Source organism: Oreochromis aureus, linkage group 6, assembly GCF_013358895.1.
Source record: "Oreochromis aureus strain Israel breed Guangdong linkage group 6, ZZ_aureus, whole genome shotgun sequence".
NCBI lineage: Eukaryota > Metazoa > Chordata > Actinopteri > Cichliformes > Cichlidae > Oreochromis > Oreochromis aureus.
The window spans coordinates 22,423,414-22,446,706 of NC_052947.1; the positions used below are offsets into that span (position 1 = coordinate 22,423,414).

The 23,293-nt window shown below is 39.9% G+C and overlaps 2 protein-coding genes across 3 annotated transcripts; one reads left to right on the forward strand and one right to left on the reverse strand.

Annotated features, from left to right (window-relative positions):
• Nucleotides 1–42: 42 nt before the first annotated feature.
• ube2kb (ubiquitin-conjugating enzyme E2Kb (UBC1 homolog, yeast)) lies at nt 43–7,825 on the reverse strand. The gene is made up of 7 exons (XM_031728151.2): nt 7,441–7,825; nt 6,438–6,531; nt 6,288–6,346; nt 4,686–4,768; nt 4,507–4,606; nt 4,191–4,319; nt 43–2,295 (listed from the first exon to the last, which is right to left on the reverse strand). Exons 1-7 carry the CDS (start codon nt 7,501–7,503, stop codon nt 2,221–2,223), a joined length of 603 nt encoding a protein of 200 aa, XP_031584011.1. The 5' UTR covers nt 7,504–7,825; the 3' UTR covers nt 43–2,220.
• smim14 (small integral membrane protein 14) lies at nt 6,631–22,382 on the forward strand. Of its 2 annotated transcripts, XM_031728153.2 has the most exons (7): nt 6,638–6,797; nt 7,158–7,325; nt 9,647–9,728; nt 15,850–15,945; nt 16,677–16,725; nt 16,847–17,001; nt 19,987–22,382. In XM_031728153.2, exons 4-7 carry the CDS (start codon nt 15,871–15,873, stop codon nt 20,023–20,025), a joined length of 318 nt encoding a protein of 105 aa, XP_031584013.1. In that variant the 5' UTR covers nt 6,638–6,797; nt 7,158–7,325; nt 9,647–9,728; nt 15,850–15,870; the 3' UTR covers nt 20,026–22,382. The 2 variants fall into 2 exon arrangements, with proteins under 2 accessions (XP_031584014.1, XP_031584013.1); XM_031728154.2 differs by lacking the exon at nt 9,647–9,728 and having other exon boundaries at nt 6,631–6,797.
• Nucleotides 22,383–23,293: the final 911 nt, after the last annotated feature.

Genomic DNA, 23,293 nt, shown 5'->3' on the forward strand with positions numbered 1-23,293 from the left:
TGTGTTTTGGAAGTGCAGATTTCAAAAACACGGGTGATTTTCCACTTTTTTTTTTTATTCAAAGAAACATGACACTGTCACAATAAATAACCATGCTTTTTTTATACTGCGGATGCTTGTTTCCGAGAACAAGGGAAAAAAATAAGTCTCAATCCAAATGGAGAAACTGAGATGCAACAGGCCCTTTTCTATGCTTGTAATCGTGCAATATTGTACATCATGAGGAAGACGGGGGAGGAGGGTGCCCGTTTTTGTCTTTTTCTTAGAAAATATTCGATCCAGCCATCAATGGTGCACTCTAGTGATAAGAAGGCTCTTTATTAAGAACCTAACCCAGCTATTTACAAGTAAGGGAGATGGCATGTGCATCCTGCCTGCCTATGAACTTCCTTTTTTTCCCCCCACTGTGAGCAGAGACGGCTGCACATTAACTCCATGTTGCAGTGTAATACACTGCTGTGCTGGTAGGGACTGAGCTGGAGGTTAAGCAAAAATAATTCCTTTATTAAAAACAGAACTGCCCCTTGTGTGAGGATGCATCCACACCCTTTCTCTATATGCCAAGCATGTTTTTACAGTTCATGTACCTCAAAATCAAAAATATGTGAAAACACTTCCCAGGTCTGCTATTTCACTTAATAGAATAACAGAGGAGTTCCAGCCTCTTTTCCTACCTATAAGACATAGTTCAAAGACGACCTCAGTGAGTGTTTTATTTGGCTGTGTAGTAAAGCATGTTTGGGAATATAGGACATCGCCTATATACCTGTATATATGGCCAAAGCCTTTGATTGACTGGATCAGCAATAAAGTGTACAGTGCCGCCTCCTATTGGTTATGTTAATGAGCAGATCCTCAATCTGTGGCTGAGGATGTGCGTATGGTTAAAAAAAATAAAATAAAACAGCACTGCAAACCCAAATCCTTAATGTCGCTCATCAGAATCTTCCTCTCAAATGTCCGAAAAAAAATCCCATTCGCTTTCCATCAACGTGTCAGGTAGGGCTTTGGTTCCCTACCGGTATAACGCCAAACCGGGTGGTGCTTGGTGGATTTCCCCATCAGAAGTTCCAGGTGTCTCTGATTATAGAGAATGAGTCCTGCGAGATCCACGAGTGTAGGACAGGGATGTTAAACCAAACAAACACCCACCGCATCATCTGGCCAAATCAAAATAAAGGCAGCAACATGAAAGGACAATAAACACGCACGCACACACAGACAAAAAAGTTGGACTGTAGATGATTGCAGAAAAAGTGGCTGAGCTGGCTGTTAGCTCCTGTGCCATGAGGGCCAGGATTTTGGCTGTGCCACCCTTTAAAAAAAACAAAATACATTCAGAGGGACTTCTCATGGATCACAAAAGCATGAAAACATTTATCTCCTTACAATTGTAAACTAGGCATAGTTTATATTTAAAATAATCTGTTTTACAATGCCATGTAAGAAAAAAAAAAAAAAAGTACATCCCCACTGTATTTTCAAATTTACACAGATCTATTTACAGATTTTTCTTCTGTGCATGTGTGCAGATGTTGGCAGGTGTGTGTGTGTGTGATTTTGTTCTAAGTTTACATACAGAAAATAAAACCTGTACATCCAAACTTCTGTAGTGAATTGAGGCATCAATGAAAGATTGTTCAGGAGAAAAAAAAAAAACATTACACTGCTCATGCACAGCACTATCCAGTCAAGTAAATTTAATCCAGCAAGACTTTTTTTTTTTCTTTACAGTACTAAAAGTCTGTAGCAGAGAAACACACGGTCCAACTGGCTGCCGAAGGAATTAAACGGTAATGTAGTGTAGAAGCAGTCAGCAGGCTTTCCTTTCCTTACATTTTACCCTGGAAAATCCACCTGATTACAGCAGCTGTTCGATCCTTTACAACTTTAAGGAAATTTGTGGGGGGAAAAAATAATGTGTTTAAAGGGCATGGAAGACTGGATGCATGGGTGGATTTTTTATTTTTTAAGGGTGGGAGGGCTTAATACTGAAATACACACATTGGATTGGTGGGAGTAAAGACTCGGCAGGCAACGGGGTGCTGTGCATATTGGCAAATGCAGCGCTACTGGTGTTGACTTAGTAGCAAACAAACTGGTAATAAAAGAAGGCTCAGACTGCCATGGTGGATGGGGTGTTTGTTTTCTGTGTAACAAAAGGCAGTGGTGGAGGAGCTGACACTGTGATGAAGGGTTTTTGGATCCTCACACCTGGCTTCAGTTGCTTAGGAGCAGCTCTGTCGCCGTTTCCACGTCCCAGGATTTTGAAGACAAGGCCGCTATTACTGCATTCTGTATAAAAGGAGGAAGGAAAGTTTAAAAATGATTCTCATTTGAAAATTCACAGATCTCACAAAGGCTGCAGAGAACAAGAACCACCAACTGCAGCTGGAGTCCATCCACGAGACAAGAAACCCACTGGAGAGATAGCTGAATATACTGTTTGTCTGTCACAAAGTACTGTGGAAATGTAAATGTTTGCATATGCTTACTGCATAATAATAAATTCAATAACGCATTGGTGCATACACAACACATGCTCACGAACACAAATGAATACTTGTGTGTGTTTTGTGTAATCCATCTTGCAAGGCCAAAATTTACAAGGCTCCAGCCATTTTGAGAAAGTTATTCATACACTAGAGACTATTCTGAACTATAAAGTAAAGAAAAAAAGATCCACAGATATAAAAAGGGAAGAAATCGACTTTTTTAAAAGCCTTAATTCTGGCAGGTAAGAAGGCCATCAGGAGGAAATGGTTGAAAAGTGAGCCCCCAACATTAAACCATATGCACTGCTGACGAACTGTACAGAGTGAAAAAAAAACCCCCAAAAACCCTATGAGCTGAGAAATAAGGCCGACAAAAATTAGAATAAACTATGTAAAGATAAGTTATAACCTGATGTTTCCAGCTTATCAGCACTGTATACCATGCCCCATTCATTTCTTACTTCTGTACCTGTAAAAAGTTCTGGTTTAAATAAAGACTATTAAAAAAATAATAATGATAATAAAATTCTGGCTACCGCCAATGCTAGCCAATAGCCTCCTAGCAGACACATCTATGCTATCAATTTTAAAATCCTATGTTGCCTTGTTCTCAACTTATCGCATTCACAAGATTTTCAGAAAACTTGACCTCTGACTTTGACATTGAGGTCTCTGAGATTCAAACTTGTCTGAGATTTTTAGGGGACACGCTGCCTCATTCTCAAGTTATCACATTCACAAATTTAGGTATTCACGTTGCCTGCCCGCCTGCCCCGCGGGGTGTTGTCAATATTCCATCAGCCTTTTACAGCGGAGGGGTAAAAATCATGTAAAAATTATTACATCACCATCCAACTTCAAATCACCCCCCCTCCAAAAAAATTACATTATACACATATATTATTGTGTATAATGACCGTATTGAATATAATGCCAGCAACAAACCAGAACACCGATGAATCTCATGCAGCGCTCGATCCATCACAGTTCACAGGTTACTGTAATGTGTAGGCGATCATTGTGTGCCAGTTGGTTTAAATCTGACCAAAACTGCAGCCAAAACCGACCAAAACCGGCATTCAGCTGAACAAACTAAGAAGTTGACACGCCACATCTCACTGTTCATTACCAAATATTTAGTTTTTGTCATTGGGTAAAAACATGGCGCCAGAGATGGAACAAGTCTTCAGGAAGTGAATAAAGGGTGTGGGGGGGTAAAACTTCAAAGAATTTGGGCATTTCATTATCTGCTGTATGAGAAAAGAAAAAGGTAGAAGGGCTCAAACTGACCAGCTGACCTCTCTTATCAGGAAAGAATGAAGAAACAGCTTTCAAAACAAAAGCACTTCTCTTTGTTTCACAAGCACAAAATGCTGTTGAAAGAAGATGTGATGCAACAGTGATGAACATCGCTCTTTCTAAATGTCTCTGCTGTCTGTTGCTGCCATTAAGCTGAAAATAAGCATGTTTCTTAAAATATGTTATTATGTTAAAGATAAGCTCAGTTTTCCAGACTGAGCCTAGGCTTAGACTAAAAACTATTTTATCATTATTTACTTTTTTAACGGAAAGCTTCAGTGAATTTTTCCCTTACTCTAAAACAAGGGACAATTAATGTTTGGGAAACTGGCTAATAGAGTGTAACTACATTTTACCTATAAATGTGAGGGCACAACAAAACAAAGTGCTTCTGACCTTATCGAAGCCCATGGCGCAGAGTTTGTCTATTTTACGTGTATAGTCGGGACTGGAGACAGGAGCGCCCGCGTAGACGTGAGACCAAAGCCTCGCAGTCTGTTTGAACATTTCTGGGTTCTGCTTATACTGAGGATTCAGAAAGACAGGTCTGTGAGCAACATCACAAAATTAATTAGCAAATATGGCAGATTTTATTTTAGACACAAGTTCACACCAGGTACCGAGACACGTACAGTTACCCAAATATAATTTGGTACTTTTATATCCGATTATAAGCAGATAAAATGCGAGTCGTGCATTAAGTCCTTCCCACCTGGTTTGCTACTACTGCATCCTGTGGATCGTCTGGTTCTGCTGCAGCGAGGAGAGCCTGTAGAGATAACAGCACTGTCCTCAAGGTCATAGCAGCTGCCCTGAGAGAAGGTGAGAGGGCAGGTTAAGTGGATGGAGCACACAGGCACACTGAGAACAGTTCAGATACTTTGCACTTACCACTGGTCTTTTAAAATGTCCAGGCATATTGCTCCTGTCACAGAACTGATATTAGGATGCCAGATCTTAGTGATGAAGCGCACCTAGGACATACAAATGAGGAAGCGTTATCTAGAGAAGAACATGAGGTGACAGAAAGAAGAAATATTTACAGTTTCTTACAACACATATGTCAGCATCCAGGCTACACTATAGTAGCTGTCATTTTACCATGTGTTGATGTATTGCAAGCCATTGCGAGGGAAATACTGCAAATTAATGAGCCAGCAGTTATGGTTTATGGCACCACTGCATTTTACATCTAAGTGACAAATTAACTTGATGTATTAAGCATTTAACTTACTGTATAAGCCAAACGCAGGTAGTTTAAATCCGTAAACTGTTTCCTAACAGGTTATTTGGTGACATCATTTCAGGGAAAGATTTCTTACCACCCCTGTGTTGAGGGTATGTTTACAAGATTCATTTGGTTACAGGAAATCACCAGGGACACAATAAATGTTTATTTTCACTATCATCAGTATTAGACTTTCTCTTTTGTTTTAAACATACAAGCTAATAGTGACCAGAAACCTGAAAAGGCTGTTTACAAGTCATGTTATGCTGTTCTCTGTTAGAGCACTAAAACAAACCTAAGGTTTTGTTAAATGAAGCATAACAGCTGAATTTACCTTGAAACTCTGATGCTCATAAGAATTATAAATGGATTCCGGTCAAACTGCCACATATTAGCTTCTCTTCATTGGCTCAAAGTTAAATCCAGAAATGAATATAAAATCCTTCGACTCACACGCAAAATCTTGAATAATCAGGCCCCATGATATCCTAAAGACCTCATATTACTATACACTATACTTCTATTACATATCGTTCTTGGACTGCATACTTGTGGTTCCTAAAGTTTCTAAAAGTAGAATGGGAGGCAGAGGCTTCAGCTTTCACGCCCCTCTTCTGTGAACCAGCTCACAGTTTGGATTTGAGAGGCAGACACCACCTTTACTTTTAAAATTAGACTTAAAAATTTACATTTTGTTAAAGCATATAGTCAGGGCTGGATCAGATAGAGCTTGTAGCAGCATAACAAAGGGTTGACTGCTGCAGGGCTTCACATGATGCACCGAATGTTTTGCTCATCATTTATCTCCTTACTCTACCGGTTTTTATTCACCACCACTGTATTTAATCATTAAGCTCTGGTTCGCTCTCCTTTAGTTTGCCTTTTGTCCCATCTGTTTCTGCTTTTTTCGCTTTCCTCTCACCCCCAACTGATTGTGGCAGATGGCTGCCCCCTCCCTGAGCCTGGTTCTGTAGATTTCTTGTTGCTATATGGGAGTTTTTCCTTCCCACTGTTGCCAAGTGCTTGCTCACAGGGGATTGATGTTTCTATTATCGTAGAAACATGGGTGCTACATAATTAAAACTGATTTGAACTGCAGCACTGGGAGATGTTTTTGGAGTTGGGTACCATGCACAGGGTCACTTAGGCATGAGCAGTGGCAATTAGTGACAACCGGTTTTACCAGCTATAACAAAAGTGTACATATTTTCAAAATAACTGAACAAGGAAGAGAGGCAGAGGATGAAAGACACTAAAGCAAATACCTTTGGTGGGTTAAAAGGATAGGTTTCTGGGATTTTTATTTCAAGCTGATATCTGCCACCTAGGAAAGAGAGAAAAGCAGACATGCGTAGTATATCAGACCACATGATGAGTATCACATATTTTGGCCATCATTTCCAATATGACAGTACCTTCATATGGTGTGTCTGGAGGCCCTGCTATCTCACCCCTCAGCTCTGTGAAGTTCTCGTCCACCAAATCTACTTTAATCTGGTTTTTACTCGTCTGTAGGTTGGAACAAATGCAAAAGAAAGAAAGAAAGAAAGAAAGAAAGAAAGAAAGAAAGAAAGAAAGAAAGAAAGAAAGAAAGAGAAAGAAAGAAAGAAAGAAAAAGGCGTTACCCAGCTGTGTCTTCACATGTTCACATCAAATTGAAAACAAGAAGTCCCTGGCAAGATGGTTGTTAGAAAAGGCACGGCTAGTGTCATTTTGTGTTAACATTAAAAACCAGTTTGAGCCCCACTCCCAGAGGAAACGCTAGGACAATTCAGGTTAGCACCAAAGTTACAAAACTATAAAACAGTATTAACAGGACTTGGGCAGGAGGTGATATGACAGCATACACCTTTTGAATAAACGCAGTGTATTCAGACTCTTAACAAACAGCTGATTAACGCCTGATAAGTTTGTTGAACGTTGCAGCAAAACATCACGGCTGTTAATGCTAACTGTGGATACATGTCAAAATAACGTTAACGTTAGCAAGCCTTGCTAACTGCCGCTAACTCATTTACGCTGCTAAACAGCTGCGGTGCCCTGCCTGAGGCGCTAACAGGCCACACACACAACACACACTCTAGGTTTATTTGACTTGTGTAATTAAAACAAAGGTGTGCGACGTTGTTTGTTAGGCATTCAGGGCCTGTCAGTTGAGAGAGCTGAATCCCCGGTGTTTCCTGAACACACCCACCTGACATAACAAGGGAGGTTCGCCTGGACGCTGATTTGAAGCTAAAGCTAGCTAAAGTTCTCCTGTTTGGGCCTGACCTGCTGCAACAGAGGACCCAAACCTGACTAAGGTAAATCTATTTGGTCACAATAACGGCTGCCGGTAGCGTATATATTAACAGAACTGACACAATTTTAAAGAAAGAGCTGAGTAGAAGTGAAAATAAGCCGGTAGCGTTACCGCACCTCTTCGCTTTTGAGAACTTCTTTGAACTCCCGTTTGATCCTTTGGACCGCAATGTTGGCCATGGCTGTGTCTGCTGAGCTGCTGCCGCCGCTGCTGCCTTCAAGCTACACCCGTGGCCCGTCTCCCTGTGTTGTTTGTTTGTTTGTGTGTGTGTGTGTATGAGGGGGGAGGCCGCCTGTTCGGTGCTTTCCACACTTACGGAGCTCCTTTCACTTTCACCGTGTATAGCGCTTCTTTCCAGCTCAGAGAGAGCTCGCAGTCCGCCTGCCTGCCTGCGCTCAGCGTCAGTCCGTCCAGAACATACACACACATAGAGAGCAGCTGCATGGAGCACACACTAGAACTTTCATTAATGAGCTCTGGTGACAGCCAACCTGGGTTCATGCTCTTTTGTAACTTCCCTTCAGGGCATTTCTGTCATGGTTTCCATCTGATTGTGAGGGATTTTCTTCCTGGAATGGGAACTCTTTCTTACTCACATTTTATCTATATGGTGGTCAGTATCTCTGTGTATATATATGTATATGTGTGTATATATATGTAACGTTCTGCATATATGTTAAAAGCCATATATGCTATTAACAGTCCACATGCTTCTTTTGTAATTAAGCTTAAAACCTCTCAGTTCACCTCACATTGCAGCTTCTGTCACTCTCTAAGTACCTTGTGATAACTGGCACAGGTAGCTGTCTATGTAGAGTGCACACACTCTTCATCTACAGTTCTTCAGCTTAAACTTAAAACTTTTCAGCTGCATTCATACCTTTATGGTTTGTAACATGAATGGCATTTCAGTTGCTTTAATCTCTTGGAGGTGAAGAAGAGAGCGTAGGTTGGATGGAGGGGGTGGAGGCATGTTATGAGGGGTGATTTGAGACAGAAGGATGCAAGAGTGAAAGGGGAGGTTTATAAGATGATATGATGTATGGTTTGGATATGTCACAACTGACAAATAGACAGAAGGCTGAGCAGGAGGTGGCAGAGCTGAAGATTCTCAAGTTTTCATTGGGATTGATCAGCATAGACAGGAATAGAAATCAGTACATTAGAGGGACAGCTCAGGTTGAGTGGTTTGGAGATAAAGTTGTAGAGACATGGCTGAGATGGTCTGGACATGTACAGACGAGGAAAGGAGATATATTGGGCAAAGAATGTTGAAAATGGAGCTGCCAGGCAGTAGGGAAAAAGAAGGCCCGCAGAGGAGGTTAATGGATGTAATGGAGGAGGACATGCAGAAGGTTTGTGTGACAGAGATGGATGCTAGGGACAGGGTGAGATGGAGGCGGATGATCCATTGTGGGGAACCGTAAAGGGACCAGATGAAAGAAAAGGAGTTGCTTCCATCTCTTACAGATGCATCGTTATAGTCACTAGAATAAACTGTTGTTTCATTCACAGAAGTGAATATATTCCAAGTTGGTAACCGATGAAAGTAGGGTAAAGAACCTCTCAGATTTTTTTTTATATTGATAATAATATTAATAATAACATCCACATATATTATTATATTCAATGAGATGTCTTTTTAAAATTGTTTTGGTGCAATGACAGATTCCACTGTTTGTTTGGGTTTTTTTTTTTTTTAATGGTGTGTGTAACTGAGCTTGTAATGTTTCTAAAACTTGGAAAATACAACAGGTTGGTGCTTCTCTGTCTCTTATTTCTAAGTATTGGTGTCTTATAAGCTTATTTGGGAATGGTGATAGATTAACTTCCACTCCCATAGTGACATCATAAAATCAATAAGTTATATAATAAATAAATAAAAGCCCAGATTCAAAGTTAAAGTATGTGTTGTGCTGCAGAAAGGTATGTCTTTGCTTTCCTTATTTAAAAGAATAACATTTATATAGTAGCATAAAAATTAAATATAGATAACTTTAAGTAATGAAAAGTATTCAAGTCGAATCCACCACCATGTATTTGGTTACACAACTGCACAGATGTTGTAGGTTCATGGGCCTCTGTAAGCTGACAGGCAACGGGACTGTTTGTTTACTATCCAGAAAAAGTGATCGTTGCTTGTTGTGATTGGCTCAAAAAACCCGCCTATCAGACTTTTACACCAATAGCAGGACAGCTGTTTGGCTGACTACAGAGCAGAGCCACCGGGGAGCCGCCCCACTCCCGAGGTCCCGGATGAAGAATAGCTGCTGGCTCACGTGTACTAAACAAAACACAGACGGTGGTTTGATGTGTCTGCAGTTTGATGGTCTCTGTGGAGAGCAGCGGTGCAGCTCGGGCCCCTGAGAGACGGTGATCGTTTTCTTAACATCACACAGCTCCAGTAAGTCGCTGTTTTTTGCTCTCATGTCTGTGTTCAGTTAATAACAATCAAAAGACAGGGGGATGGGTGTGAGTTTCCTCTGGCTTGGCTGGCGAGGTTAGCAAGAAGCTAGTGTAAACGTTAGGCTAAATCACGTAATTTTAAAAGTGCAGGGAAGTAACCGTAGATGTCTTTGACCTCGTTCTAGCTGACTTCCTCAAAAGTGGAGGCAGCCACCAGTGGATCATACTGCAACCTGTGTATGTCTGATGTTAAACCTCCTGCAGTCTTAATGGGAAAGCCGCGCAGTGACAGATTACGGTGTTCGGCTTTAGCTGTGTTGATTCAGTTTGTTTGTGGTGTTGTTGAACTATGTTTCTTCACATATTTTTGTTATTTACTTTGCTGTCACTGATGACAGTGGGTTGGAGAAAAAAACTAGCTATAAGCCAATAGGAATTTAACAGCACCACCAAATGAAACCTTTAGAATGCCCATAAAGTTCACCCAACAGCCCTCTAATTTATTACACAACCTTTGGCTGAAGGCTGTGTGAGTTTTAGCCAGGTGTGTATCACTGGCCGCTGGGTGTAGGCAGTCTTAGTTAAAGACCAATACAAAGTGGTGTACACTTGAGAAGTGGAACGAAAATGATACATGATTCCAAACATTTTTTACAAATAAATAACTGAAAAGTGGGGTGTGTGTAATTATTCAGCCCCCTTGCAAAACATCTCCAGCTCAGTCAGATTAGATGGACAGCGTTTGTGAACAGCAGTTTTCAGATCTTGCCACAGATTCTCGATTGGATTTAGATCTGGACTTTGACTGGGCCATTCTAACACATGGATATGTTTTGTTTTAAACCATTCCATTGTTGCCCTGGCTTTATGTTTAGGGTTGTTGTCCTGCTGGAAGGTGAACCTCTGCCCCAGTCTCAAGTCTTTTGCAGACTCCAAGAGGTTTTCTTCCAAGATTGCCCTGTATTTGGCTCCATCCATCTTCCCATCAACTCTGACCAGCTTCCCTGTCCCTGCTGAAGAGAAGCACCCCCAGAGCATGATGCTGCCACCACCATATTTGACAGTGGGGATGGTGTGTTCAGAATGATGTGCAGTGTTAGTTTTCTGCCTCACATAGCGTTTTGCATTTTGGCCACAAAGTTCCATTTTGGTCTCATCTGACCAGAGCACCTTCTTCCACACATGTTTGCTGTGTCCCCACATGGCTTGTGGCAAACTGCAAAGCGGGACTTCTTATGGTTTTCTGTTAACAATGGCTTTCTTCTTGCCACTCTTCCATAAAGGCCAACTTTGTGCAGTGCACAACTAATAGTTGTCCTACGGACAGATTCCCCCACCTGAGCTGTAGATCTCTGCAGCTCGTCCAGAGTCACCATGGGCCTCTTGGCTGCATTTCTGATCAGCGCTCTCCTTGTTCGGCCTGTGAGTTTAGGTGGACGGCCTTGTCTTGGTAGGTTTACAGTTGTGCCATACTCCTTCCATTTCTGAATGATCGCTTGAACAGTGCTCCGTGGGATGTTCAAGGCTTGGGAAATCTTTTTGTAGCCTAAGCCTGCTTTAAATTTCTCAATAACTTTATCCCTGACCTGTCTGGTGTCTAAATCCAATCGAGAATCTGTGGCAAGATCTGACAACTGCTGTTCACAAACGCTGTCCATCTAATCTGACTGAGCTGGAGCTGTTTTGCAAAGAAGAATGGGCAAGAATTTCAGTCGCTAGATGTGCAAAGCTGGTAGAGACATACCCTAAAAGACCGGCAGCTGTAATTGCAGCAAAAGGTGGTTCTACAAAGTATTGACTCAGGGGGCTGAATAATTACGAACACCCCACTTTTCAGTTATTTATTTGTAAAAAATGTTTGGAATCATGTATCATTTTCGTTCCACTTCTCACGTTTACACTACTTTGTATTGGTCTTTCATGTGGAATTCCAATAACATTGATTCATGTTTGAGGCTGTAATGTGACAAAATGTGGAGAAGTTCAAGGGGGCCGAATACTTTTGCAAGCCACTGTATGTGTGCTGGTGGATGCATAACAAGAAATACATGAAAATAAAATAAGTGGTGGAAAATATCCCAAGAAGAACTCTTGAGGTTCATAGTTTATAACAGAATGTGGAAGAAAGGTCATGTAAGTGACTTTGAACATGGTGTGAAAGTTGGTGACAGATGTGCTGAGTGTTTTGGTAACTGCTGGGTCCTATTCCAGGATGAGGTTTAATTTCAAAACTCTGAGTTTGTTAATCCTGAGTTGAGGGGAAACTCTGGGTTTTCTGTTCCAGAGAGAAAGTTAACTTCAACAGAGTCAGTGTCCTGGGGTAACAGACTGTATGAACCTAACCTGCTCACTGGCCGGATTGCTTCAACAAACTCTGAGCTTCTATCAGAGCTCATAGCAGAGCAAATCCATCTGCAGAAGCCTCAGTTAGGTTATAGTTTGCATTTTTTTTATATACTTAACATGAGCACTTTTATAATCAATCAATACTCAGTGTAAGGATGGAACTAGAGCTGGGCGATATGACCCAAAATTCATATCTCGATATTTTTTAGCTGGATGGCGATATAAGATATATATCTCGATATTTTTTTAAAGCCATAAAGTAAGAACAAAAAGAGAGTTCTTAGTCAAAGCTGTGTCCCAGATGTCACACAGGCACTTTTATTAACATACAGCATAGATGTACATGAAAAAAAACTACTCAAAAATAAATCATGAGTATTTATTAAATAATGATGCTCTATAAATAAAAGAAAACTATGTTGTTTTGTGCATAACAAAAAGCTCACAATTGTGCAGTCAAAATGTAAACTAAAAGACGCTGAGCATCATAACAAAGACAGATTTCACAGCTGCTCTGTTCCCAACTTCTACTGCGTGACTGACAGCCTGGAGTTTGAAATCCGCTTCGTAACCATGTCTCTGAACAGGTGCCATTTATGGTCCTTATATACACACAGTACGGTAATATTACGTTGAAGCACAGTACGTATTACTCCGCGAGGCTCCTCGGTAGCCGTAATGCTCCGACAATCCATCAAGCGGTGCAGCTCCGTAGCTTAGCAAAGTCGTACTAAAACATTTTTTGACAGATTGCTGAGCGCCGTGTATCACATAAAATCGGTTCGCGGTCATCAAGCACAACCAGAATTCATACAAAAGGCGCGCAGTCAACTTTTGAGAAAATGAAAGGATTTCAGGCCGTGCATGGCGTTAGCGTGGCTAGCTCGTTAGCGTGGTTAGCTCGTTAACACCGTCCAGCCCCACGCACGGGGCGATGCGCAGTAACTCATTAACGGAGATTTGCCGTGTCCATCTTGTCGCTGCCTGCAGGTGAAGCGATGGGGGAGGAGGGGGAGTTGTGTTCAGTGAAGGAGAGGCGAGGTTGAGTAACGTTGCCTAAAGACAAAAGTGGACGAAAGAGAGGCAAACTTGCGGCTCCGCAACTATAATTATAACGTAACATAGACTATATCGATATAAAGGATATTGTCACATCTTATATCTCGTATAAAAATATCGATATTTTTAAAAAACTCGATATATCGCCCAGCTCTAGATGGAACCATCAATTACATTGCAGATTTATTATCAGCGCAAAATAAACTCTGTACTCTCTGTTATAACCTCTCTGACTCTGTGGGCAGTTATGAAGCTGTCTCATTGAACCTTGAAGCAGATGGGCTACGGCAGCAGAAGACCACACCTGATGCTATTCATGTTAGAAATAGGAAGGGTACCGTTCACCACTCATCAAAATTGACAACAGACGATTAGAAAAATGTTGTCTGGCCTGACCAGTCTCAATTTCTGCAGTGACATTTAGGTGATAGAGTCAGAATTTGGCTTCAACAGCCTGAAAGCATGGATCTTTCAGGTTTCATATAAGACGACGGTTCAGCAGCTTGAATTGTTGAGGCACTAGTGGTGTTAGTGCTGGGCGATATGACGATATATATCGTGTGGACGATAGAAAAGTGTCTATCGTGCCATTTGTTTTCTATCGTTTCTAACCCTAATTTTATAAATTATTACATAAAATATATCATTAACCCTTTACAACCGGTCGGAGCAGGCACACTCCGTTTTGCCTAACTATTTTTAAATCCCTGTAGAACTGGAACCAGGTAAGGTAGCGCAATAATTTTTTTGCATATGAAACCGTAGGAGTTGTACTTACATCTTATTCCATTAGCTTGTCCTAAGTCACGGTTTCCTTCCACATATAGCTTTGCAAAAATTGCATAAAAAGCACTTCCAGCAACAAAAACATAATATTCCAGAAACACGCTTTGCCGATCCGATCAGCTGTTCATAACACTTCCTACGTTGGAATATAAGTCAGCGCGAACTATCGCATGTCCGCCATTACCTGTCCGAAACCGGAAGTGACGTCATTTTCGCGGAAAATGTAGTTTTTAAAAGTCATGTTTGACTTTATGCTTTTCTGTATCGTTTCTGGGATGCTTAGAAGTCAAATGACACTGTTGGAAATAGTTTATTTTGATGCACATGCTGTTTTTTTGCAAATTTGCATTATAATATTTATTTTCATTTTTCCTGTAGTATATAAAAATTAGTGTATCTCAAAAATAAAACTATGAAGACACTCAAAATAAATTTCTCGTGGTTGAAAACTCTTTTGTGCAACTTTTTTGTATTTACAGTTTTGAGGGATAAGCCTCTTAGATTTCTCTAACTAGAAATATATGTAAAAAAAACAAAAACAAAACAAAAACGATTTTAAATTTTTTTGTAGTTTATTGCACTTTTTTGCAATTTATGTAGTTACTATGGACTTAATGCATACATATTATTCAAATTTGGGCTATAACGGTTGTATTGATGTATAGCAACTTGAAATGCTCCCACAAATGGCACTACAGCATGTAAAATGTAAAGATAAGCTCTGACGGACTTGGTTCTATGGTAGGTCTTAAAGGGTTAAATAGCCCGTGGCAAATATATTAGTGTTGTCTTCTCACTATACATACTTTTAACTTTATGCAAGAGAAAATAAAGTATAAAAAAATGATATTTTTCGCAAAGAAACTCCGTCTTGTGGTTTTGCGACATGGTGTGGCTTTACGTGCACCCGGATTTGCGACATGCTTTACGGTAACTCAAAACAAAGACTGCACCCTCTCCACTCGCTGTTTACAGACTGCATACTTTCCAGATGACCACAGGTCTGGTGGTATATCGTGATATATATCGTTATCGTGATATAAAATAATTCATATTGTGATAAATATTTTTTCCATATCGCCCAGCACTAAGTGGTGTAATGGTATGGGGCAAAAGGGGGGGCAACGAAGTCCTGGCAAGGTGTACCTAAGAAAGTGGAAATGAATGTATTTCAGTATTGTTATGAGCTTTAAAAGTTCATCTGGGGTTTGTTATGGGTTTGATAACCACGATTAGACACCTGTAGCAGACATCTGTGTGTTTGTGGTTGTTTTGTTTTTTTATTTTGAACCATTGTCTGTGTGTGTTTCACCTCCATCATTGTCATCATTAACCAGGTTGATCTTACTCCATCAAATCAATGCTTTATCCAAGCCAGTAATAGCTCATCTTCCTTTGTCACTCATAATGACAGAAATCATCCAAGTTCTTGCTAGTATGAGACATCATCTTTAAAAAAAAAAAAAAAAAAAAAAAAAAAAACCTATGTTCATACATAACATGCTAATACACTTGAGAGTGCAGAAATCAGCTCTGAATGATCTAACATGGTGTTTAATAAAGGGCTTCATAGAGTGATAAAGGTGAAGGCTATTTTAAATAGAGGCTCAACATTCCACAGTTAAAGTTTATTTTCTCTTTTCTCTTTCAAGGTTACTGCGATGAAACTGTGAGATTGTCAGGATATTGGGATTTGTTGGCATTCCCACAAAAAGCTAGAAAACCGAAATTCACTTTTCACTGTTGCTAACATGCAGTAAAATGAAATGCCAGCACTCTATGCTGACTCTCCTTACCTAAACAGTCTCCTCCCCCTAATCAGTGTGCGCTTATAGAACAACAATAGAGCGAAGCAGTGACGAGAGGGAGTGTTAGGTTTCTTTCAGTTGTTCATGTACGTCCTAGTTACGTGCTGTACTTCTCTTCAGGTGGATACTGTCTGGTGAGGAATGGCGGAGGGAGGCTTTGACCCTTGTGAGTGCATCTGCACCCAGGAGTACGCGATGAGGCGCCTCATCAACCTGGTAAGCGACACAGCTTGGAGGCTTTCTAAATCGCCTAGAATTTAAGTTGAAGAGACAGCGCATAGACATGCCAAAGTATTTAAAGTATGTGGTGTGAAGTGATAACATCATCAGCTGAAGTTTTGTTTTTGTTTTGTTTTTTTTGTTTGTTTTTTAAAAAAAGGAAACGAAACGAAGATCAACTTGCAAGTAAATTCAAGCCTTAAAGAGATGTGGGGAGAAGGAAATAAAAGCTACATCCTGGTTCCTGCTCAGTGTTTGTCTTGAGAGCCTGTCTGCTCTGCCATGCAAAGACAGTTTTATTGCCCTCAGGCTTGTATTGTGCTTGGAAATATACTTTGGCTCTTCTTATTTGAAAGTATAACATTTGTTGTTGTGAGTTTCCTAGTTTCATGAAGGACACAGTTCGTAGTTACTGCATGTCAGCTTACAGTTGACCTAATTTACACTTCGTGCACAGGTGTAACCTACATGGCAGAGAGCTGGATACACACTGGCCCATCTGATTTGCTTACAGTGTTAAAGGATGTTGTTCAGATGTTTAGCTCTGATGAGGAATTATTTATAGTGTTTATCTCAGGAACCAGGTAGAGCTCACAGGGTGGCTTTGTAACACTGCTGACCACAATATCTCTGCTGGTTAATGAATCAAAGTTAGCAGGCAGTGTCGTTTCCTCCCAGTTTGAGGGCAAAGAGTAAATCATTTTTTCCCTTCTGTAATTTTCTTCCAGCTGAGGCAATCTCAGTCCTACTGCACAGACATAGAGTGCCCTCAGGAACGTATGTATGAACTTTTCTCAGTATAGCTCACATTTTGTAAGTGTGTGAAGTCACGATAGGACTCAAATGTGTGTTTGAATAAGAAGTATTCTATATATTTGTTTTTTTTTGTTTTTTTCAGTGCCAGGTCCCAGTGGGTCAGTGGGTGGGGGAGGTGACCTGACCCTCCCCATGGTTCTGATGGGATGGGCGGTGTTAGCCCTGGTCCTCTTTTTGCTGCGCCCATCCACTCTCAGGGGTACCCATCATTCTGGCAAGCCCAGTGGACCCCACAATGTGAGTGCAGATCACACTCATTTTACATAACAAATATCTCTGAAACGTAAAGACTTGCAGTAATGTGCAAAAGTCTTGAACCGCCACTCATTTCTTTATATTTGCTAGGAAAATTAGAAAGGTGCAGCAGATGCAGGACGAGACTTTGAGATGATGTTCATCTGCTGGAGACGTGTTTTTAGGCCTGACACTTCTTTTATTGTCCTCCATTTGTCCATTTCCCTCAAATGTCGCTAAGACCACACTGCACATTATACTGCGATAGGCTAACTTTTTGGTTGGTTGGGGAACATCTTGCTGGCATCAAATCATGTTATCTTTTGCATTTTGTATAGATTCAACTAAAGAAATGGGGAAAATGTTTTTGCAAAAGACTAAGTGACTAAGGTCTTTGCTAAGTTACCTGTTATGTGTATGCAACATTAAACAGCAGACCATGATCTTCAGAAAGCCTGGACACAGTTGCTCAAGAGCACTTTAAAAAAAGAGTCTCTCTCCTTGAAAACAAAATAAAAAGACATGAGGTGTGGCTCAAAACTGTTGCACAGTACTGCGGGGGTTTTTTTCCCTTTTGCCTCCACCTGTACAGTCCAGATACCACGTGCACATCAAATAAAAAGGTCTTTTATCAGGGAAACATATTTCCTTGAATCTAATAATGCAAAGTCCGATTGCTATGAATGAAAGAGAACTATTATCACAGAGGATGAAATGGAAAAGCCAATTTGGTTGTTAATACGCTGTATTCTGCTTATTATTAAAAGAAATTCTTAGTAAAAATATTACCAAAAAAGGTGTGTGTACTGCAGAGTTAGAAGGGCTAACAGCTGCTGCATGAACTTCTGGTTAAAAAACATAGACCAGTGTTTATGTAGCAATCAGCCTAAAAACACAGAAGAAGGACCTTTAGTCATTGCGATAAGAGACATGGGGAAGAGCGGAGGAAAATCTGCGTCATCTAAAATGAAAAAGGTTTCTTGTAATGAGGTCAGGGGATTAGACAAACCTGATACCTCTTTGACAAGGCACATGTCTTTTATAACAAAAGGCTGCAACATAAAACCAACCAAAATCTCAGAGTAAAACTAACACAAAATCTCCTCCAAACAAGATTTTCTGCCACCAAACATTTGACTTTTAATTTCTCTCCGCCTGCTTTCCTGTCCTTTTCACTTCTGTCAATAAGCCTTACTAACAGTAATAATAAATGTAATGATTAGGAATATTGTTGTCATAGCTCTGTTGATTTTTATAACTGTGTGTATTATTTGAGTTTTAGACAAGTAACATTATTTCCCAATGCGAAACCGCAGTTGCTGTATTTGAAAGCGGATAGGTTAATATTTGCAAAGATGAGTAATTCTCTCCCTGAATAGATACCAGGAACCTAATATTTATTCTGTGATGTCCTTCACAGACCAAACTGGAGCTTTATTTTAAGGACAGCATATTATGACATTGTGGTTATTATGGTTTTGGGGGTTTCTCTTTTCCTCATAGTTCCTTTTTATGTGCATGTGACAAATCCGCATAGTTGCAAAGCTCAACTCTAACAGCAAATCTTTGCTAGTTTAGTTTATATTTTAAAAAGAAGAAAGGGTTAGGGTTAGGTGGCTATAATGAGCAGCTGCCTCACAAACATTTTTATGTACTATCTACATCCTCTTGTGCCATCTCAAACGCCAAAATGTCTCAGCAAGGTCTGTTAAAACTTCCAAAGACTATATACTGATTTATAAGACTTGGTGGATTACGTTTGTTCTTCATGCCACTGTCCCCATTAGCCTTAAATGACTACTTATGAAACACTAGGTGGAGGGTGTGTGTGTGTGTCAGTGTGTTTGCATGTTGCCTTTTGTGTTATGAAGTGCAGCCTCGTCATATCCAACTGCTTTATTAGCAATACGGGAAATGTAAATGGTCAGGATGCCATAAATTTTTTTTAATTTTTATGATAGCAGGTTTACTTTTGACATGTGGGCATGTGCAGATCATCATGTAATTTAAAGCTACAGGTACAGAAATAGCTTATTTGAAGTGGCCTGAATTAAGGGGTATGTGGCCATGTCTGTCATACATCTGTGCTGAAACTTCAGCTCCAAACACTGCAAAGTGTTTACTCAAAGGATCGTGGTTCAAAGCTTTGTAGGGGACACTTTTTAAGCTTTTAAAAATCAGTAAAACATTTATAGACATTTTCAGATTTGAGTGGTAATTCCATGCTAGGAGTTTTTAAATCCCAGTGATCTTTGAAAATACATTTACAAAAAGCCACTTACAGCTGCTCCCTTATTTACAAGGATTTGCAACAGCGGGTAGTTCCACATGTTAGATTTGGAGTTTTTAGTGCCAGATTTTTCTTTAATATGAGGTCCAAAGAGATGTTGATGCAAGTCAAGGGGGCTATCTTGAGGGGCAGGAAACCAAAAACCCAAAGTGAACCTAGCTGTAAGACTGGCCAAGTCAACAGTGTGGTACATTCTTAAAAAGAATAAATGCTGACAAGCCCAGCAACACCAAAATACATGAAAGACCGCAGATGAAGTAAAGTGGATGATGACAGAAACTTGTCCTTGACTAAGAAAAACAGCTTCACATCATCTAACCAAGTCGAGAACACTTGAGTAGGTAGACTTATCTTTGTCAAGGTAGACAATGACGTCTTCATGAATGGAAATGCAGAGGATTTAAAACGATGTGCAAACCACTGGTTACTCTCAAGAACAAGAGAGTCAGATTAGACTTTGGCAGACACCATCTAAAAGAGTTCTTTGGACAGATTAACCAAGATTGACTTGAACCAGAATGATGGGAAAGGAAATGCTGCAAGCCTACACACTATCTGTGAGGCAAAGCAACAAAAATTCTGTCCAAAAACATTCTTTTTTCCTTCTAATTATAGACTCATCTGTTGCAGATTTGATTCTTTTGAAAAAAAAAAAAAAATTAAATTAAAAAAAAAAATGTTTTTCTCTTTTTTTGCAGAGTGATGGAAGAGAGCCCCCAGCACCACCTATTGACTAGCAGTGGAGCCAAACAACCAGCAAATGTACACCTCCTCTGACTAGAGTTGCACAGTAGCTGCAACCAGGATAGCACCATCTGTCTTTCTGTCAACCTTCCCTCACATATCTTTTTCTGTTTTTCTTCTTATGATCTTGTCACAGACTTGTCTCTGATTTCTTATTACTAGAGTCCAACTGATCAACAAGGCCAGCACAACTATGATATTTAAAGGGGACCTATTATGCTCATATCCAGCTCCAAAACTTATTTTACTCAATTACAATTGCATGTTTTGCAGTTGCAGAAATGATCCTTTTATTATACTTGTCCTGGTGCAGCTCCTTAGCTCAAGAGGTGTTAGCCCCTCATTCTTTAAGTGAACTTCATTCTTATTCGCTGCCCCTTGCAGGGTTTGAAATGAAGGTGGGTGGAGCTTCTATGCTTACAGTCAGAGCTGCAAGCCTGACTCAATTAAGGATTACTGCTCTCACTGACATCACAAAGGACGCAGAGTAGGAAAAAACTGAGCAACTTTGACTGTATTTAGTATGAGCATCCACCCATGTAAAAGCATATATGGTACACAGATGGGGAAAATGGTGAAAAGCAAAATATGTCCTCTTAAAAACAGTTCTCAACAGTACTCAAACTCACTATAAACTAAAAAAACAAGGTATCGGCTGAAAAGGGAGAATTTACAGTCAAACACAAGATTTTATCCAGAAGAATGTGTTAATAGCTGAACATAATCACATATAAAAAATATATATATAAAACTTGGGAAAACCATGTGTCGTACTATCTGCAGTACACACTCAACTACCAAACAACTGTGGCTTAAAATATATATCGTTAGACTTGCTTAAATCAGGAGTTTTGGCATTATTTGGAGTTTGTCCCTGATCCCAGCCATGATGGCGGTGGATCTGCAGAAACTCAGATGTAAATCTATGATGAAGGATTGTGTAACGTGATCAAGGAAGAAGGGAGGGGGCAGTAGTAAAGAGTTCGTGTTGGGTCGTTAAATTGTTTTTCTGGTGCTTGTAATAACAAAGGGTGGCAGGTCCTTCAGTCTCCCTCAAACATTCCACACTTTTCACTTTATGAAGATAAAACTCTATACGGTACCAGTAACCAGGAGATGTCGCATCATGTTTTAGTTTGTATTTAACCCTGCAGAATTTATTTGATAAGGTTATAGTCTCATTACAGTAACACAACATAGGATTTTAATGCAGTGAGTAAGTCTTCTGTGTTTACATTCAGGCCTTGGTGAGATACTCGTCTGACTCAAGCAGGTAGTCAGCTCTGCTATATTGACTGCAAGGCTGTCCCTTTAAATAAGGTGGTGCAGCAGAACGTTTGAAACGAGATTGAAGTTGATCTGTAAAATGTGAGCAAAATATTTGATGCACACACCAGAGAAAACAATTATTCACCTCCAGTAATAAAGAGAAGCTTAGCCTCATTTGACAAAATAAAACGATCTGCAGTTATATCATCATCATGTTAGGATGATTGTGTGTATCATTGTGCTTTAAAAGAAAACTGTACTAGTAGCCAAAATAATACATTATTAGCACTTTTTTGATTCCTTTTGAAGTTCTCGTGTACAGATTGGGTTCTTCTTTTAGAAAACTTAATCAAAAGTTTCTGCTTCACAACTTCTGTACCAAGGTTTGTCAGTGGAAATTAATGAAACGTGCCAATGTGAGTTTTTAGTTTCATATTATTTGTGTTGAAACGGCAATACTGAGAGGCCCTTTTGTTATTTTCACTTTATTTGGGAATGATTTTTTATTTTCCACATTTTAATTGGGAACATTACCGATACTGGAGCCTTACCATAAATAAATATATATCTCCCTCTCATTGTACTTACCCACACAAAACGACAAAACCATTGAACCCAAATATTTTCAGACCCATCAGCTGAGTGAGTCTGTCTGTATTTTGTGAACATCTGTATAGTGTGTGGTTATTAAAGTGTATATGAGCCTTGGGCTATATCCCAGGGTGTCTGTGATAACAGAAATTACATGCATTAATCTTAAAATGAAAGAGTATTTGTTCAATGCATGGAGGGAGTTTAAACACTCGTCTTCATCTGGCTGCTCTTCATTATCAGCGAAAGTCCTCTGAATTATGTTGTACTATGGCTTTCTAGGGTTTTTCTGTGAGGTCACAGGTAAGAGTTAAAAGATTGAAAATGCTGGGTCAATTAAATGGAATCAATGGGGAAGCCATGAGATTATTGACATGATTGGTGGTATCACAGGAGACCTCGATTTACACTGTTACTGTTTAAGAGTAAAAGGGCTTCAACTATGCACTTTTCCTACAACAAAACAAAAAATAAAAAGACTTAAGTCTGACTGCTTGGCTGTGTTCTTGTTTGAAGCTGGCGCATTTCCTTCTCATCAAATTTCTAATTGAAATATGCTTTCAGCCAGAGTTATGACCTAACATTCAGTCTTTGTTGTACTGAAGCAGAATTTTAACATTTGATTATCAGGTGTATTTGGTGACTCTGAGTATTCAACAAAACCACTGATGGGCTTCTACTTGCTCAGCCACTTAATGTATTAGTTGCTGTGAAACGGTGCATCTTGATTGTAATAATCAAGCAACGCAATTCTGAAATTAGGGCTTATAGAGGAGGGGTGGTAATTTAGGCTTATTTTTCCACCAGATGACCTGGACACTTTGCAGTCACTTTGAGTCCAACATAAACTCCTCACTACAAGTATCCTAGAGGCAAATGTGAAGCCATCTGTATGACAGCTAAAGTTTGGTTAAAAATCGGTCAGTCAGCAGGCCGATGATCCCATGCACAGCATCAAAGCTACAACAGAATGGCTGGAAAAAAGAAAAGAATCGAGGTGTTGCAGTGACCCAGTCAGAGTCCAGACCTCAACCTGACTCAAATGCAGTGAAAGGACCTTACGAGAGCTGTGCATAAACAAATGCCTGCAAACCTCAATTAACTGAAGCTACTACTGTAAAAAAGAGTGGACCAGAATTTCTCCACAGTGATATTAGGGACTGATTAAATTATACAGAAACCCACTACTTCCAGTTATTGCTGCTAAAAGTGGTTCTTAAGTTTTTCACAGGGTTGCATATTTGCATGTGCTTGTCCTCCTTATATGTGAAAAAATACTGTAACTTCGGAAGTTATCTACTTTATTTACCCAGTCTAGCCTCAAATTGATATTAATAAGGACCGGTATTTTTTGTATACGTGATTTAATTATCAAGAGGAGTAATCACATAAAGCGGTTTT